Genomic DNA, 20,812 nt, shown 5'->3' on the forward strand with positions numbered 1-20,812 from the left:
GAAAATCCACTAGCTCACACTTTTCAAGAGAAGTTTAGTAACTTTCCTAAACTTTGCAGAGAACTGTGTAATTGTCGGAAACCATCTCAATTTAGAGATGAGGCATTGCAGAACTTTCTCTTTTGTGTGTGAATGTGATTCAGGAGGGGATTTAACTGAATTCTGATGCAAATCACTGAGCTGCGTGCCCAGAATGCCAATCCTCTGCCTGGTGGTGGGTGCTGTTGATGGGTGGTGGGGGGTGGCAGCACTACTGATCACAATTACATCAGGATCTTCGGATATACACTTGTCTGCACTGGCTATTTCTTTTGTTTACTTCTGTTATAAGAGACTATAATTAGACTTTATGATATTTAATTTTATATAATATACTGAGACTATATTAATCCAGTTATTAGATACTATCCCAAATAAACATTAAACTCTTTCCCAACTTGGGAAGTCTTAGAAGGAAAGAGGATTTGGCTTTAGGCTTTCCACTTAGTCAAGAGGACATTTATTAAAGGTGTCCCAAATATATGAAAAATTAGCTATAAATGATCTAAAACAAACACAAACAAAACCAAAATCAGCAACTCCCTCTGAGTTCCCCTTACAAACCAGCACTAGGGTTCCTGCAGTGACCACAAATGTTGGCTTCTGTCACTGGGTCAGTGATGCAACCGCTGAATTTGTTTTTAGATCGTTTGCAGAGGTTCTTATTTTTAGTTTTTTAAAGCTGTACCACCTTTTTTTTACCAGCCCATTTTCTACAGGTCTTATCCCCACATCCATTTTCTTTCTCTTCCTTAAAGTAAAGCATTCTGGAGCATTTGTGGAAAACATTTAGGCTATCTTCACAGGTTGAGGATTCCATGTGGATTTTACACACAGATATTGATGCAGAAAATCCACAGCGTAATGGTAGCATTAAAGTGAATGTAACGTAGGAAAACCTGCATTTTTTTTGCTTGAAATGACATCAGATTAAGGGAAACAAAACAGGTAAAAAAGGAATGTGGAAAATCTGTATAAAAAACGCAGCACTAAATAAAAATCTGCATGAAATCAGCTTGAAACACACACATAAAAACTGTGCAGATTGGATGTGGATTTTTATAACGTGTACTTCCATGTGGATTTTCCACATGACAATCCGCAACATGTGCACATAGCATTAGGGTCTGCCCTATTTTTCTCACTGATGACAAAATAATTATTTTTTCATTGATGCTGCTGGGGAAACTAGTGTTTTGCCATCTAATCAATGTAAACCAAGAGGTTTATTTATGTGGACTTGAAAAAAAAACTAAAGTGTGAATAAGCCCATAAGAATTATTCAGAAGAGCATCAGTGAAGCCAGGAAAAGAAAAAAATCCTCATGTGTGAATAAGCTGTTTGGCAAACTGAAGACAAAGAAGGCAAAAAACCAATAAGACAATATTATCCGTTTTTCACAGCCGATTTGCATTAGTTTGTCATCTGTTTTGCAAGGATCCTCATAAATTTTAGAGTGAAGTGTGTAAAACTATTCTTTCTAGAACTTGGTTTACTATTTAACAGATGGATCACATGACTGTAAAAATAAGAGCTCTGGGGTCTGATTCCGGACAGAACACTGACAATTTTCACTGTTGTGTGCGGCTTACTGGCATTGTAGGGAAGGGACTGTATGTAGAGGATCATTAAAATAGTAATGGTAGCTTTCCGCTCCCCTACTGCTCCTTTACTGATGTTAGTGACCTGCAATATATATTACTGTAACTTAACTTAAATGTCATATGAAAAAACGATATAGACGTCATGGCTTTGCAGATTTTTATGAAAGAAATCCACATGAAATTTACAAACTTTTTATTGATGCGGATTTTCTCTGGTAATTTCAGCTAAAATCACAGGCGAAAGAAAAAGGTTAAAAAATGAATGCAGAAAATCTACATGCGGTGCTATGACCGCTGGAGCGCAGGTGGAAAGGAGGAAAAGTGGGTGCTCCAGTTGTAGAGATGAGCGGGAGCACCAGCTTTTCCTCCTTTCCACCTGCACTCCATCGGTCATAGCACCGCATCTCTTCTACATTTCTAATTATACCTTGCAATCCGTCCCTGATGAAGGTCTGAATTTATAAGACCGAAACATTGCAAAATAATTATTTTTGTTTGATTGCTATACTGTTTATTCTGGATTAAATAAAGTATCCTCAATTTTTGACCTATAAGGAGTCCCAAGTTATCTTTTCTCTATATATACTTGTGCACCCATATACTCCGAAACATCGAGTAACGTGTATTTTTTCCAATATATATTGTGGCGCACGGCCTTAAAGGGGTTTTCCCATGAACACAAGTTGGATAGGGCTTAATGTGCTGATCAGTGGAGGTCTCATTGATGAGACCCCGACAGATCACGAAAGCGAGGGGTCTGATGGGGCCCCACGTAACTTTTCCAAGCACCACGCTTGGCAATCTTCGGCAGCTCAATTGAGACGAAAGGAGCAGAACGGTCATGCGCGGCCGTCTACTCCATTACTCTGATGGAGTGAAGAGTGGTCCGAAGGAGGTACGTGGGACCCCATCAGACCCCTCGTTTTCGTGATCTGTGGGGGTCTCATCACTTAGACCCCCACTGAGCAGCAAGTTAGGTCTTATACTGTGGATCTTGTGTTCGTGAGAAAATCCCTTTACTGTATTTGACATAGTGTAACATGAACAAGTGAGCATCAGAAATGACAAACCACATTCATGAAGGGGTTTAGGAGTTGGCAGACTCTTCAATTTTACCAATTTTTAGGGAAATAAGAAGTGCAGGAAAAGCGTTCGGATTGAAGAGCTGCGCCCAAATTGAGCAACAGAAAAGAAGCTGAATCATGGCACAGACCTATAATAAATATGGCAGAGCAAATACAAAAAGAGGGTGTCAAAAAACTGGCGCAAAGCCACTAATAAATGCCTTAATACTGGCATCATGTCGAGAAGCCATGTAGGCAAAACCCAGGGTCAGGCGTTGGATGGCTAACTAGAGACATCTATCATTATATAAGCGCATTCTACCTCACTAAATGTCAGTATATTATAATAAAAGTTGGTGATTTTAAACAATCTATACAGGCTCCTCTATGTTCCTGTGTTTTCCCCTCTAGTGAATACACATTAAAATGCATCCAGTGTGGAGACCAAAGGAAGACGAAGAGATCGCAGAATTTTTGAAGTCTGAATAAGGACCTATTCCTCTGAAGACATTTTGGGGCAGATTTACTTACCCGGTCCATTCGCGATCCAGCAGCACGTTCTCTGTGGTGGATTCGGGTCCGGCCAGGTGTCGCTGCTGCGCTGAAGTTCACCGGCCTATTCCTGGTGAAGGTAATCACGTGTCCCGCTACACTATTTTTTTTTAAATGCGGTGGTTTTTCGGGATCCGTCGGGTTTTTTCGTTCAACCACGCCCCCCCATGCGCCACAATCCGATCGCGTGCCCCTAAATCCCGGGGCAATACAGGGAAAATCGGAAATATTCGTGTAACACGTCAGGAAAACGCGAATCGGGCCCTTAGTAAATGACCCCCTTTATGTCCTTGTGATGGATTGGAAATTCCTCTGAAAAGTAACTATTGGCCTCTGATGTAGAGTAACATTTTATTTTTATAGTATTTTGTTAATTTTTGGGTCTAAGACTGTTCAATTACATGATATTTGGAGTTTCGAGGTACGGACACTCTATTTTTGTACATGTTGAAGAGAAATGCACTGGAGTTTCATAAATACTTCTATTATTTCAGTACATTGTGTAGTGTATGAATATTTCCTATTTTAATCCATATGCTAATGAGGCAGTAGGTACACCAAGGTCGTGTCTTAAGCACCTGGAGCAATGTATGGATTACTATCCCCTCCATCAGATAAGCAGGAGATTTGTCTTGTGAAAAGCATGGGGCAATACTGGGAGAAGAGAGAAGTGATTTAGGCAGGAAAAGAAGTGTTCTGGGTGCTAAGGACGTGGTCGGGTACACTGACTGCTTCATTAGCATATGGATTAAACTGGTAATATCTTGGAACAGCATAATGGAACAAATGACGGGAATCATAGTGCATTTCTACATCATGCTGCCAGCAGATTATTACACTTGGTGAGCGTGGAAGACCCTCAAAAAAATGTAAAAGGTTTTAGCACAAATCTCTGGTGTGCCAAAATTAGTTTTTTTTTCCGGTTTGATGAATATACCCTATTGTCTACTATAGCATTGATGCATATACCCCATTGTCCTACAAGGATGGCAGAAGTTTGCAGACTTCAGTGCAGACTTCCCACAATGATGAACCTGGAAGTGATTATTATGGGAAGTTTTGAGTTTTTCACATCACAGGAAGTGAGCTGCAGTCAGAAAGTCTCCAAACTGCTTCGGCATTATAGAGACTTCCTATTATTTTAGACAATGTTATAACCTTAAACATTGGGGATTTTTCGGTACCAAAGTGGTTCTGTATACAGAACATACAGTAGCTCAAAATCAGCTCTAAGCTGGTACATGCTACTAGTTCTGGTGAAACACTACCATAGTCACATACTGTAGTTGCCCACTGACCTGGATTTGACTTTTCGAATCACAGCAACATCTACAAGGGTCCACTAGCTAAAAAGAAGGAGCCACTGAATTAGATTTCATATTTGCTTGCAGCTACAACCTAGACATACCAGTCCCATAGATTAGAGCTCCCCCTTGTGATGGATGCGGACGGTCAAAATGTATCCATCAGAGAAGACCAATGCGAAAAAAATACCTATCAACCAGCAGTATTTTGTTTTTCTGTGTGTACAGTATGGGGGTCATTTATTAAGGGCCCGATTCGCGTTTTCCCGACGTGTTACCCGAATATTTCCGTTTTGCGCCGCTTGTACTTAAATTGCCCCGGGATTTTGGCGCACGCGATCGGATTGTGGCGCATCGGCGCTGGCATGCGCGCGACGGAAATCGGGGGGCGTGGCCGAACGAAAACCCGACGTATTCGGAAAAACCGCCGCATTTAAAAACCGAAAATGTGTCGCATAAGGACCGCTTACCTTCACCTGGTCCAGCTCGGTGCATTCCGGCGCGATGAGTTTACTTTCAGCGCAGCAGCGCCACCTGGTGGACGGCGGAAGAACTACCTTATTAAATCCCGGCCGGACCCGAATCCAGAGCGGAGAAGCCGCCGCTGGAACGCGAATGGACCGGGTAAGTAAATTTGCCCCTATATGTCTGCATTCCCCAGCGGGCGCCTCCACCCCCCATTTGTTTCCAATCAGTAGAGGCAGAGAGCGGCTCCAGCTGTATCATGTTATGAGACTCACACCATCTCACAAGATCACGCTCTAGACAGCAGCCTGAAGTAAGAGGATCACACTTATCACACATCATAATGTATAAATGTAGATTTTGGTTCCCCCGCTGCTATTCTGCTGGGGGCTGTCTGCATTTGGGACCATTGAACGTTTCCCATCAGCGCTGCAGTCAATCACTTACCTTTTCTGGTAGCAACCTCTGATGATTCCTGGGGGAGGGCAGTGTATGTACAGACGTGGCAACCACAGAAAATCCAGTACATATGCAGTGGGGCTCAGCACCCAATCTTTTATGACACTAGCAATGCCCCAGTCTCAAAAAATCGAGTTTGGATATGTTTTGAGCTACTGGTTCTTCTCAGCTCATCTCCAGAACACTGCCCCTATGTAGCTGGGGCTTTTATAAATATGACAAATGGTATAACTAGGGTATGGGCAAATATGCTAAAAATAAAAAAGGGCATAAAGTAAAATGAAGAACGTTTTATGTTATTTTATTTAAAAAGTGTGGATAGCCATAAATGAGCAAAAAAGCTTAATATAGAAAGAGGCTACTGCGGTGTGGAGTAGCCGGAGCTGAAGCTACACGGCGCAGCTACTCCACACCCCAGTATGCCCGTATACGCAGTAACTCTGTGCAGCCACCGGCCTGAACCCTCTGCGCATGTGCAGAACCCAGCTTCGTGGACGAATGTGCGCAGCTACAAGGAGCGCGCTGAAGATGGCTTAGTAGGCAGATTGGAAGAGGCTTTGAGGCGTACAGTAGCCGAGCCGTGTAGTCATAGCTACACTCCCCAGTAGCCTCTTTGGTAAATTTGCATATTAGGGCAATTAAAAATTATAGAGGGTAGGAGGGACTAAAGGATTAGCCCTAAAAAGGGCTATCCTACTATAAATTAGATGAACCTGCCACCGGATCTACCTTAATAGGTAGATCCGTGGTGGTAGCTTTTCTTTAATGGCGGTGTCCACTATCACTAGACAAGGTAAGAACAAGACTCTACATGGGTCACGTATGTAGTGCTTACCCTGTTAAAAATTGGGTATGACCGTAAGGCCATGTAAACCACAGAAGCAGGACTCAGGACTCTCTGTGATGTTTCCTGTCCTGCTGCCTTGCGGTGGATAGAAACGGAGTACAGACATTAATGTACCACTCCCATTCTAGTAGTTGAAAAGGTATGCCAAGGGCATCGGCAGTTACTTACCCTGATAATGTTTATTGATAGTCACCAACCCCTTTAAGGACCTGCATGAGAATTCCCTTTTTGTAATAAACTAAAATACAACAGTAGCTTTCTACATTTTGCAATCTATCATATGACATGAATAATAGTTATACTGAATTTAAGATGACTAAAATGATATTTACTGTCAACAAGGCGGGGGGGGGGGGGTATTTTTTCTCTTCCTATTAATTGTAGTCATTTAGCCCACAGAGCTGACATTTACTTTAGTAACACTCTAGAGCAAAATTCAGCACTGGACACTGGTTACTGCGGAACGTAACTGGACTGGCCCTTGGCCAAACACAACATTTAAAGTGACAGAGGGACAGCACCATCAGGTGGCAGAGCTTCAGAATAATTGAGGTTGAAAAAAAAATGAATTTTCAGAATGAAGCTAATGGTAAACTACAATCTATTGGTATCTGAAGACTGGAAGAAACTACAAAAGGATATGAAATGGCTTAATGTGAATGAGTCTCTCATCGCTTAACATCATCATTGCTGGTGGAGCAGTTTCCAGCTTTGGGATATTGATGTCCTAATAAAAGAACAAGTTATCAATATTTGATTGGGGTGTTTGATACTTGGGACTCGAAAAATCAACAGGTAATGGAACAGGAAATGTATAACCTTCCTCTGTTGAGGTTATGGATATATTATGGATAGCTGGAATCACCTGGATAGTGGTGCTGTCAGAAATCGGAGCTGATATACATAGGTCATCTATGTCCCAAAGAGGAAACTGCTCCACCAGTTCAGCTGGACTCAGAAACCTCTAACTCAGAAATCACAATGAGACTGAATTCACATAATCATATTAAATCTAATAATCTAATAATCGTATTAAAGGGGTTCTCCAGTGACAACAAGTTAACCCCATTCCACAGCATATGGCCTAACTTGCTGATCGGTACGGGTCTCTGACCACTCACGGCTCACGAGAACGGAGGGGTCCATTGTACCGCCATCGTACTCCAAGATGAAGACAGCAGCTGGCTGCTACATCCATCCCTTTGGCGCTGATGGAAACAGCGCAGTTTTCAGCAATCTCGGTAAGCGCCACAGAGATGAATAGAGCAGGCGATGCAAGTGCGACCAGCGGCTTTCTTCATCTCAGACTACAAAGTGGGTACAGCATATGAGGGCTTGTTTTCTGTGGGACAAACTGCACTTCCTAGTGGCATCAATTACTATTTTGTGCAAAGTTCTGGGGTTCTGGGAAGCTGGGATATTAATAAAAAAATTGTGCTATTTTCGGACATCCTCGTTTTTGCATCTTTCAATGTACATTCCAGATGACACATCCTCTTAATTCTTTGCCTCACTACCATCACAAAGACACCCAATTTATATAGTTGTTGCAATGTTTAAATGCTTTTAAAGAAAATCTACTATCAAAATCAAGCATGATGATCAAGCATAAATTTAACAGTTGATTTTAGAAGGAAAGAGGCCATCAATAACAAATATTAGATGTTTGCGGTCCTAGATCCATAAGTGCCCCTGGTTTATCATGCTTGATGATAGATTTCCTTAAAAAATGTAATCTTTAAAAAAAAAAATCAATTTCAAACTATTTCTTTGTGTAGCCTGAAATCCAGAACTGATGCTTTGCATTGATAGCATTTTGGGACTGTATAATCTAAATCTCAACAGATTGGATTATTTTTGGATTATCATTATTACATATGATCTTTATGATTTTTTAGGTGTTTTCCACAGATCCTTATAACATGGGTTGTCAGCTGTACTTAAAGGGAACCTGTCACCAGGAATGTAATTTTTAGCTGATAGGTCACAATAGCCTATGCTATGCTGGTGGAGGGGCAGCTGCGTTTGCCTGTTTCATTCTCTTTTTCTCCACGCTGATCCAGCTCCCTCCCCACTTCTTGTCATGTACATTAAGCAGACAGGGGAGGGAGAGGGATGGTGTGGAGGAGAGGAAGAATGCATGAAGGAGACTGAGACACAGGCACTCAGGCTGCTGCCCCACTCGCCCACGGAACTCACCACATGCTGCTGGCAGGTAGCCAGGTAATGTGAAATAAAGTTTTAATAGGTAGTGAAATGATTCAGAATGCTGACAAAGGCATTTTTTAAATCAGCATAGTGTAGGCTATTGGAACCTGTCACCAGCTAAAATGACATTCCTGGTGACAGGTTCCCTTTAAAGAAAGGAAAATCAGATTTTCCTTTAAGGGTGTTACTGTTCTTTAACAATATCTGTGTATACAAAAAGACCTATGAATCATTTCTAGTGAAGCAGAAGGCAAGAATCCATGCTGTGTGGATGAAGCGGCATACACACAGGAACAATAAGGAATTCCACTATCAGCAGAAAAACAGAGACATACAGCTATCCAGAGGCTGCAGCTAATATTACACCAGAGTGAGAAGATAACATAGGGACGTTGTGTGAAATATTTATAAAAATGAGGGTAAAATCTCATAAATCGTAAGCTCTTGCGAACAGCGCTCTCTACCATTGCTGCGTATGACATGTTATTGCTCTGTAATGTCTTGTTCTATTTGTATATGTATTATGTATGTACTGTTTACTATATTATATATATTCTGTACAGGGCTCCTGAATATGTTGGTGCTATATAAATAAAGATTTTATTACTATTGTATGGACTACTGCCTATAGCAGCAAATCAGAAGCCAGGTCCAGGTATTATCCAATATCAGATCTTAGAGCCCCATCTTTAGGGCTATTAGTACAGTAGTTGTGTGCCATACAAATCTTCATCAAATTCACTTAAAGGGAATATGTCACCAGCTTTCACTTAATTAAACTACTAACCCCTTAGGTAGGGTATGAAATGTCCTTTTTAGAATTACCTCTTTTATGGGAAATCTTTACCTATAAAGAAAATCACCTCCGAAGTAAAAATTGAGCAGAGAAGAGTCATATTTTGCTTGAGATGAGTCAAGTTTAGAGGCGACATTGTTCGAAATGTGAGCTACAGATAAATATCCCACCATTTGATTTTACCTGCCTGTACCTCCAGTTCTGTAGATCACAGAACAATAAATTTGAAGCAGTCGGAAAGATGAAATTCTTATCTTTCATGTGAATTTTGCAGCCTGTTTATCGATATAATAGAACCAAAGATAGGGCATCTGAAGTAACTGTAATAGTGATCTTAACTCAAAACAGACAAAATATGACTCTTCTCTGCTCATTTTCACAGGAATTTGAATGAGGTTTTTAGAGGTAAACACAAGATTCCACATAAAAAAAGCTTTTCATATCCTTCCTGAGGGGGCTGGTAGTTTAATGAGATAAGATCTGGTGACAGGTTCCCTTAAACTACAGGACCCCTATACAAATGCACGTGTTGTACTAATAATAAGTTTGACACTAAAAACACCAATAATGGTTATTTTCTACTATTTTCCCTTCTATACTTTAGGACAATGAGAGACACTGGGGCAGATTTACTTACCTGGTCCATTCACGATCCAGCAACGCGTTCTCTGCGCTGGATTCGGGTCCGGCCGGGATTTATTAAGGCAGTTCCTCCGACGTCCACCAGGTGGCGCTGCTGTGCTGAAGTTCCCTGGAATACACCGAGCCGGGCTGAGTGAAGGTAAGTGCAAGCTCCGCGACAGATTATTTTTTTTAAATGCGGCGGTTTTTCCGAATCCGTCGGGTTTTCGTTCGGTCATGCCCCCGATTTCCGTCGCGTGCATGCCAGCGCCGATGCACCACAATCCTATCGCGTGCGCCAAAATCTCGGGGAAATCGGCGCAAATCGGAAATATTTGGGTAACACGTCGGGAAAAAGCGAATCGGGCCCTTAGTAAATGACCCCCATTTACTTAGCCATCCAGAGGAGTTCACAGAAAGTGCATTGTCCGACGATAATGCACTGTGTCGCGATTCACTAAGATCGTGTGCCCGATATCCTGAATGTGTCGCTTCCCCACTCAGGTCCCCGGAGTTCACCTTCTTCTTCCTGGTGCATGTAAGTGCTTGATCTTACGACACAATTTGAAATTTAAATCCCGCGCTCAGTCCGAATCAGTCGGATCGTCCTACGGCACATCCCCAGATTTCTGTCTAATGAAAGCTAGCGCAGCCGTGCCCCAATCCAATCACGTGCGACTCAATCCCAGCACAAACCCCTGTTAAATACCTGACAAATCCCGAAAGCGCCGAACAGTCCGACTAAAGTGCAATCCGTGACCCATAGTAAATAAGCCCCAATGTATCGAAACTAGTGATGAGCAGAAGTGTACTGGCACCGATTGTGGGTGTGAACTGTTTATATGCCTGCGTCTGTTCGCCGCCATTTTGGGGAGGATCGTCACACCTGATGACAACTCAATGTGGCAGCGCCATGTGCCACCTCCAAGCTAGTGCTGACGCTTGTGCGCTCTGTGCTCTAACATTGCCAGCGACATGTAATCAATTAATGTTAATGCAGGCACCGGTCACAGTCGTTAACGGTGGTGGTGGGGGAAGGGTTTTTTTTTGAGCCGAACCTGGTCCAACCTACTAATGAAGTTCAGGGTTGGGCCTGGGGAAACCAAATCTTCACTAAAAACCCTAATTTTTCAGTTGGATCGGCTCAACACTAATCATAACATCAAATAAACGGATATTTTTATTTTCCTTTGTTCTACTTCTGCTTTTGTTCTGCATGACTCTTAAGAGAACATTAGGATGTATCACTGTAGAAAATATTAATTGACTTTATACTACAGTATTTTCTGTATATAGATGTATATCTAAATAAAGAGTAAGAACATTCTTACTCTTAGACAGCTTGATAAATCTGCCCCATTATTTATAATCATTTGGTACAAAAAATAAATAAGGGGTAAGATGGGAATATTCATTGAAAGGGATATTTTGGGAAACTTAGTACATTAGTTAATAGTTTTAATTATAATATTAAAAAATCCTATACACTGCTGATTAAGAAACCCCTGTTCCCCCAAATGCAGGATTGATTTCAGAGGATTCTGGTCCCTATCAAGTGCAAAGTTACAATCACTAATGTGACCATTCACTGGCCTCAATAGTTACATCTACATCATGAACAACACATGACTACTGAGGCCAGTAACGTAATAATGGACATGCTGCCATCACTTCCAATCTTACAAAAACCACAACCCAAATGATTCAGACCATTCAGGTAAGGGCTCTTTCACACGGCCATCTGTGGGGATGTATATGCGGCTGCAAATTTGTGGTCGCATATACGTCCCCATAGACGGCAATAGCAGCCCAAAGGTGGTACCATGTGTGGCACCGATACACGCCTTACACCAGCATGCTCTATCTTTTCCTGTATGTGCGGCCGTGCGGCGCTGTTTTCTATGGAGGGGGGAGAGGTCACCTCTTTCTCCTCTCCAGCACACGGCGGTACGCTCGCCTGACGGGCATACCGCGTGTGAATGTACCCTAAGCAAGGTTTTTTCAAGTATATTTATAAGGCTCCCTCTCCCAACTATGTTTTGGGGAATACAGGCAGTCCCCGGGTTACATACAAGATAGAGACTGTAGGTTTGTTCTTAAGTTGAGTTTGTATGTAAGTCGGAACTGTATACTTTATCATTGTAACCCCAGCCAAATTTTTTTTGGTCTCTGTGACAATTTGATTTTAAAAATGTTGGATTGTCATAAGAACCAGGATTAACAATAAAGCTTCATTGTAGACACCAGTGATAACTGTTACAGCTGTTTATTGTAGCCTAAGACTAAACTACAGTAAATTGCCAACATCCAGAGGTCCGTTTGTAACTAGGGGTCGTATGTAAGTCAGGTGTTCTTAAGTAGGGGACCGCCTGTACTCAAAATATTCCTTTAAAATCATTGCAGGTTGTATAACTCTGTGTGCAGTGAGCTCCCTCTAGTGTAATAGTAGCTTAAAGGGGTATTCCAGGAATATGAATGTCTGCTACAAAAACCCATTATACTATAAATAAGTGAATACAACAAAACTTGATCTCACTAATCACAAAATGGAGCTTAAATAGTTTTATGATTCACAAAATGTTATGGGCTTTCTAAAATAGGCGGCCATCTTCTGTCCTGTGTCTGTTCCGTGCGGAGGAAATCAGAGGACTGATTAAAGGGCCAGCAGCATTTTAACTCTCCATCGTAGTCTATGTCCGCAGCATTTTTCTGCTAAGGGGAGCAAAATTTTAAATAACAAATAATTATATATTAGCTTATATTTTAATGACCCATTTGTATATGAATTATGCTGATTCCTGTAATACCCCTTTAATACATTAATAGAGTACCAAAGCAAGAATACCCTCCTCCCATCACTAGCCTTTTTCGGTAAGATTACCTGTGAGTTGTTACATGTGAAGAAAATGGTCCAACACTGGTATAGTTTATTACAGGGCCATGCAGCACAAATGTTTTAATGCTGTTGTTGGGCTTGACTCTTGAAAGTGAAATATTTGTTCCACATATCACCACATAACACAAACACTAAACAAAATGTTAACAATTTCTTTCAATTTTATTTCCCAAATTTTTACAAAAACTAAATTTTTCGACATATATATACACAGCTTAAAGGACAACTACCACCAGGATCACGGATTGTAAACCAAGCACATAGGCATGGATCCACTCTTCTTTTTGCTTCCTTTGCCCTGTTTTTTAACAAATGAAGGTTTCAAGAACTATGAAAATGAGCCTGAAGGGCTCTGGGCTCCACAGCTGTTAACAGAGCCCAGAGCCCCTCAGTCTAATTGCATAATTTGTAAAGTGTTTTTGTCTTACATACAAGGACATAAGAAGATAAAAGAAGAGCAGATCTTGTCAGAGGGGGAGCACACCAGTATGTCAGTGTGCTTGGTTTACAATCTTTCATCCTGGTGGTAGATTTTCTTTAACTGAATCAAAATAAATAATTATTCACACCTGAACAGAAAATATATATAAAAAAAAGTTGTATCTCATATGTAATTCAACAAACAAACAAATGAATGGAATAAAAACCTGACAACTACATGAAATTAGGTGAATAATAAAAAGCTCTTATACAGGTTTTTGGTTTTATTGCATGTACTATGTCGATGTATACCGTGTTCTTGGGAGCTAACAGCATAATTAACGCAAAACTCTGCTGAAAATTTGGCCCCTTTTATGTAGGGATGAATTTACCCATAATGCAATTGTATTGAACTCAACACATATTACACTATGAATTCATTGATTCTAATAGCAGCTATACTATAGACTGAGCTATAGAGGTTACATAAGTAGCAGTCACATCCGCACCCTATGACCCTTCATACCCCATAGTCATAGGGGCCATATAAGAATACAGAATACACAGAATATCATTTATTCCAAATATACATTAATGCCATTGTGAAAGGTGAAGCTGCCTTATTGTAGCTATATTATGTAGTGTATATAGTATGTATATTGTTCATCATAGGGGTCTATAGGTGTTGGTATATCTGTATCTTTCCCAATAGGGCACAGGGTTTCTAGCGTACATTTCTAGCAGCAAATATATTACTAAGTAACCAATTATAACAGCATAGAAGAGAAAACAACAAATGCAGATATAAGTGATATACATGCAGCTGGCTGAGGCTTTATAGTGCTCCATCCATCACAGCGACTGGTTAAGAGGCATAAATGAATAATTCAATACATTGAATAGATAGGATGTAACCTGAATGCAGAAAAGACCTGAACACGCTGCAAAAGAAACAGCGAACCTAAAAGCTGTGTTGCCCTAGGAGTAGACGTATGGGCTTGGATCACGGGTTCTACCTACCAAGGAGAGAGTGATGTCTATAGAAATCTACAGAAATCAGATTGAATCACAAGGTGCCCAAAAGCTCATGGACCTAGGGAACACACAGCGCTGTCTATGGTGCTTAGAGATATTGACACACTGGGGCACATTTACTAAGTGTACTATGCACACCGCATTTCCGTCGGGTTTCACGACTATTTCCGATGTGCGCCGCATTTAAAAGGGGTTTTTGGCGCAAGTGATCAGATTATGGCGCCGACTTTCATGCGGCACAAATCGGGGGGCAATGCCGTCGGACAACCTGACTGGTTCGGACTAAGCGCGGTTTTAAAATTCAAATTGTGTCGCAAGACATGCACGCACATACACCGGTAAGAAGAAAGTGACCTCAGCGGGGAAGCGACACATGCAGGATATCGGGCGCACGATCTTAGTGAATCGCGCCGGACTTCATCCTCGTCGGACAACGCATCTCGGGGATTGCGACAGGATTGGGTAAGTAAATATGCCCCACTTTACTTCTTCTCCGACCCCCTTGACACTCAGCACCTAAAACACATGTCCAATCAGCTGCACCCATACACCCAGTATATGTGCAATGTGCATTTGCTCATTGCCACCAGTCTCATCTCATTTACTACCCAGTGCTAAACCAGACAATATTGGCAGATTTGGAATACAGGGGTTTAAGGAGGGGGTGGGGTGGGAAAACTTCCCAGATCCCGCATTGCACAGTACTTCCGGCAAGAAGTTCTACGGAGCAAGGAGAAGATCCCTCTAAGTCAATAAGTTACCTCCTTCGACCAGGGGACAATAGAGCATGTAAATTTCTGTGGTGCAGAAGGCCACTCAATAGCTAAAGGGGCTCTTTAGATGTTTTGGCCGGGTGCAGGAGTTACTGCAGTGACGTGGAAATGAGAACCCAAAGTCAGGTAAATATTTGGTCTTTTTTCCCCACCACATTTTCTTAGGGGTTCCTGGAAAAGCCCTTTAAAGGAAACCTACCGTGAGAACTCTATTATCAGAAGTAGATGTGATGGTAGATTCCTCCTGCCTGTCTCTGCCCTAATCTGTAATTTAATAATCCTGGAACCTAATTTGTTAAAAACTTATTTTAGTAATATGTAAATACCTGCAGAGGCTATTGGGGTGTGTACTAGCCTGGCCGAGCACTGGCAACTAAGACTGCACCCCACCCCTGTAGCCTCAGCAGTTAATTTACATATCACAAAAATAACGTTTTTAACAAATTAGGTTCCAGGATTATTAAATTACAGATTAGGGCAGAGGCAGAGAGGAATCTACCATCAGATTGACTTCTGATTTCTCAGTAGATTTCTCACGGTAGGTTTCCTTTAAGTAAGCCCCAACTACATAACAACATGATATTGGCTTAGGTGCCCTAAACATATTAACTTCCTTCATCCCTGGACATGGGTGCCCAGATGATTTGTAGACCTCCTCATGAATAGAAACTTCTGTTTACCATGGCAGCTATCACGGAAAAGTAGCATGCCAGCACCTCTGCCAGGAAAAACAGTACAATTAGTCTACCAGCTCCCACATCCCCATAAACGTAAAAAACAGTATTGTGTAGGGCACTTTATACAGACTTAACTTTCCTGACTTTTTTGTACGGTACCTGTCATTTTAGAGAGAATACAATACCAAAATCTTTAAGCAAAATAACTTTTTGGTGCACTGGGGGTGTAGCCATTCCTGCTGGTGCATCCGTTTTCTCCGTTTTACACCATGTATTTGTCAGAGTTATCAGTCAGCGTCCAAAAGCAAAGCTGAGTTGCCATGGGCAGCATAGGCAGAAGAAAGCACATGTAATTACAAGTTTTGATACTGCCTTTAGTGCAAGAAGAGGCTCATTTGCATAAAAATAAACAAATTGGGGCTCAATTACTAAGGGTCCGAACGGCAAACTTAGGTCGGGTTTCCTAAATATTTCTGTTTTGCGCTGAATGCCCTGGGATTTTGGCGCACGTGGTCGGATTTTGGCGCATTGGTGCTGGCTTGCACGCAACAGAAATCAGGGGGTGGACCGTCGGACAACCCGACGGATTCGGACAAACCGCGGAATTTAAAAAAGGATTTGTGTCGCAAAATCAATCACTCACATGCACAAGGAAGAAGGTGAACTCCAGCGGACCTCGGCGCAGCAGCGACACATGCAGGAACTCGGATGCACGATGTTAGCGAATCACGCCGGGCCCGAATCCTCGTCGGACAATGCACCGCGGGGAAAGTAAATCTGCCCCATTATTTTCTCTAAAATGACAGAACGACGTGGATTTGGAAAGGTGTGTCTGGAAAGGTTATAAAGGGTACTACATAATGTTGAATATACATAAGAGTGGATAGTGGAGCTGTAATTTTATGTGGGGGTCTGGAGACCTTATCCAACCATTTACCTCCAATATATGCTGCCTTGTGAAAGTTATTTTCACAAATGAACTACATCTACAAATAACATATTTCATACCAATTTTCCCTCTGATACCTCCTACTAGCAGTGTTAATAATCGCTATAAACATTGTTCTTCAGTAGTCCACTGGGAGGTCCTAGTCACACGCTGTAAGTAGCACCAGTACTTGTATAAATCAGTCTTTGCCTTGGACATACCTTGGGTTTTATACATTATATCCACTTCTGAGGTTCCATCATTATTTTCTTAAGTTCTACATTCTTTTGGGGGTTCTTATAGCTATACTCCAGGTCATGCTGGTATGTGTAGTGCCTTCTCATTCGGTGACACAACATGACGATCAGGACAATGAACAGAGACAATAATCCGGAGAAGACGCCCCACATTATAGTAGGCTGCAGACTGTACAAATCTGCTGGTCTGAAGGAATCTGCTGGTCTGATGGTAGGTTCTGATAGTATCTCTGATGGGGTTGGTGGGATACAGTCACCATTGTGTAACATAGTGAAGCCCTCAGGACAGGTACATGTAAATGAGCCCAATGTATTAATACATAATAACCAGCCACAAGGGGAATCGATACATTCGTCCATATCTGTACAGACCTTTACACCATCCTTAGGCTCATCCACTATGTAACCTTGTGGACACCTGCATCCCTCTTTGTCACAATCAGCCAGGCAGTCGGATGTGTTGCAGATCGGTTTGCATTTGGTGGGTTTTTTTTCATCAATGACAAATCCATCATGACAGAAACATCTGTATCCCCCTGGATAATTTTCACATTTTTGTTCACACATTATTATGTTACACTCGTCAGTGTCCTGACAATGGTTTGTACAGTTCTCTCCAGGGTCACAGGTTGACTCAACCATCTCATAACCAGGGTGGCAGCTACACCTATAGCCCCCTATGGTATTAGTGCAGTGGTGTTCACAGATATTAGGGTTGGCTGCACAGTCATCAATATCTTCACAGGACTTGCCATCAGCTCCTAGTTTAAACCCCTCACTACACATGCAGCGGTACCCTGGGGGGTCTGAGATTTGGGCACAGAGGTCGCTACAGGGATTGGGGTCACAAGGTTTGGTGCAAGACCTCTGGTCATCTTTGAGCTCCAATCCTGAAGGACACTTGCATTTGGCAACACCAGATTCCTCTACACATGAACCTTCACAACCCCCATTACCAATAAGACAGCTCCAGGCACCAGGGGTCTCCATGCTCCAACCTACTGTCCCATCGTCTCTCTCTTCACAAAATATACTGGTACTATCTGAGGAGGTGTTGGTGTCTGCAAAGGTACCCGGTGGGTACACAGTGCTCTCAGACAGGGCCCTACCAAGGGATGGGTGATAATAGTTTATAATGTAAGGAGAAGGTAAGTTAAGAGAAAGGCAGAATGAGAGATAACTTATCTCACACAAGACGCCTTCAGCCTTGGAGTCACAAGATGTCTCTTCCCAGGTGCCATCTTTGCCAACAGTGACACAGCTGGCACCACAGGTCTGCCCATCATTGGTCCACATGGGAAAATCAGCATAGCTGCCACCTGTCACCCAGGTGAAGCCCCTCAGGGGCAGATCCAGGTCTGTGCATCCATCTTTGCGCTCCAGTCCTATCCAAGCCCTAGTGTTCTGCGCTTGCACCTTGCCCATAAGCTCAGCCATGACGTGCTGCTGCTGCGAGCTCTGGGCTGTCAGGAGCTCCCCCTTCTTCTCAGTGCAGGTTTGTCTGGACTTTGTAAAGCGCTTATTAAACCAGTAGGAAGAGTAGCAGGATCCTTCTATGCAGAGAAACTCCGGCTCCAACGATAGTGCCAGAGGCGCCAGCTGTGCCAGAAGGAGCGCACTCCAGGAAAAGTGATGCAGCTGCATGGTGGCAGGCAGTGGGCAGCAGCAGCTCGGGAGATCCGTGTCAGACACTCAAGCATGTACCAAGCTTTATATGTTACAGCGGTGAATAAGGAAGGAAGTGCCTGGAAGGAAGGGCTGGAGCCACCAGGGACATTTTTGTGCTGGTAACACTTACTGATTCCTGCACAAGCGATATACAGGGACATCATTCACTCCTCATACATTCCAAACACTCATTAATAACTATCTCATTACACCTTAAACATCCTGGGAATTGTTAATGTCAAGCCTGCAAGATACTCACTTCTTTTTAGGTGCCATAAATGTAGATGTTATGTCCTTATATTTGTAATGAAATGTTTTGGAATAATAAGGAATTTCATCTGTAACTGAAATTATATCTGGGAATTGCCTTGTCAATAACTAAAAAAGTTGTTGAATTTGGACTATCATACTATTAAAGGGGTAGTATGTCTAAAGCTTGGTCTGGACGAGGCATGAGGCATAATGGTTTTGGCACAGGGTCCATGTTTTTGGAGCACAAATTGTGCTTTAGTTTACACTGAGATGGTAGATTGTGGCACAAGGAGTGCAAAACCGAAATTGGTCTGAACTAACTCCACATTCATAAAGTGCAGTAGAACTCAGTAAACCAGATTTTTGCATCTCTAAATGTGCGCCAAAAAAAAAGCGCAGAAAAAGTGTCAGGATTTCAAAGCTGTACCTAAATTTTGCACCCAAAAAAGGTGTGAGTGTTGGAAAAGGACCACGACACTTAAGAAATAAGGCACAACAGTCACAGCAAGGAATCAAAAAAAAACTGCCAAAAAGCTGTCAGAAAGTCAATAATGAACGTCCCCAATGGTTTGCTGGTGTTATTTTAATAGTATAAAATGTAAAAGAAAGCTTTTGTTAATCAGATGCTATAAAATGTTAAAGAAAAGTTTTGCATCTGTAGCATGTAGAATTTTGCCACCTGTGGCATGTACATAAATAAAAAAATTTCCACCAACCTTAAAGGGCATGTCTCATGAAAAACACTTATCCAATAGCTATATCATAGGGTATGTGTGTCAAAGCGGTAGGAGTTCATTAGAATGTGCAACTTAGGCGCTATTCACATTGGGGACCAGCCTAATTATATTGAATAACTTTACAAATTAGGCGAGCCCCTCCCATTGTAATAGTGTTTTAACCTATCCTTAGATGCTGTGACCTGTGTTAACATAAGAATTAGCTACCATCAGCAATATACAGCAAGATGTACGTTCCCCCTTGTAGTAGCATGCTGGGACTCCAAATCTTCCAAGATCGCTTGCCAGCTTCCGTGGAAAATAAAAAAAAAAGTGCACAGTGCTACAAGAGATTTTTTGCTTTCTGGCCAAACCTTTTCTGCGGCTATGGAAAATTCCAAGACTGATTTGTTTATGGATATTATTCACTATCCTTGTCTCCATCGCAGAACATGATAACCATGCTGGCCACATGGCTCCTTCATCTTGTGGAAGGGGGTAACTCTCAATCTCAAACATTCCAGAAGATTTACTAAGGTAGATAAACCAGAGTTTTGACTTAACTTGGACCCAAAAATTGTTGTGTTCATGATTACTGTATTTTTTGGAGAATTGTTTGCTTCATTCAAAGAGAAGCCGTATGTGTTGTCAGATGGGTCATAACCTGCAGGAATGTGTGCTATAGCTAGTCAACTAGTATGTAGCATTAATCTACTATAGACCGTCAAATTATTGAGCACTGACCATGTGGCTTCATATAAATAACTATGACCATCCATGCAAAAGGTACTTGCAAAAATTCTTTTATCTTCAAATAAATATATACAATCATAGCTGTAGTAAAATGTAACAGTACATCACCAATCTTCACTTACTGGAAAGTGGCACTGACCATTTAGCACCACACAAACATCATGGGGCTTTGGTCATGAGTTACCAGTAACGAGCAAGTCGGAAAAAAACAATCGTTAAGTGTGTCCTTCTAAATATCCCAACTACAAGCATTTAAGTAAAAACGTAGCTGCAATCGGGAGAATCTCCTCCACTCTGTGTTTGATTTGCTGTCTTAGACACAGTTAGGAGGGACCCTGACGCTAGGTCTGCCAGTCATCATCACCAGTGTCACCATGTGTTGTTGCTCTCTGGAAGGGATGGTGCACCCTAATGGGAAATAAGTCCAGAGAGTCCGGGGCTGCAAAGAACAGTTTTCTTCTTTACTGAAGAAATTCAG

General features: G+C 41.9%; 1 protein-coding gene across 1 annotated transcript; it reads right to left on the reverse strand.

Moving 5' to 3' along the window:
* Positions 1-15,565: 15,565 nt before the first annotated feature.
* Positions 15,566-18,661, reverse strand: LOC140121208 (thrombomodulin-like). The gene has a single exon (XM_072140526.1). It carries the CDS (start codon positions 18,587-18,589, stop codon positions 16,925-16,927), a length of 1,665 nt encoding a protein of 554 aa, XP_071996627.1. The 5' UTR covers positions 18,590-18,661; the 3' UTR covers positions 15,566-16,924.
* Between the last annotated feature and the right edge of the window lie 2,151 nt (positions 18,662-20,812).

Source organism: Engystomops pustulosus, chromosome 3, assembly GCF_040894005.1.
Source record: "Engystomops pustulosus chromosome 3, aEngPut4.maternal, whole genome shotgun sequence".
In the NCBI taxonomy this organism is placed as follows: domain Eukaryota; kingdom Metazoa; phylum Chordata; class Amphibia; order Anura; family Leptodactylidae; genus Engystomops; species Engystomops pustulosus.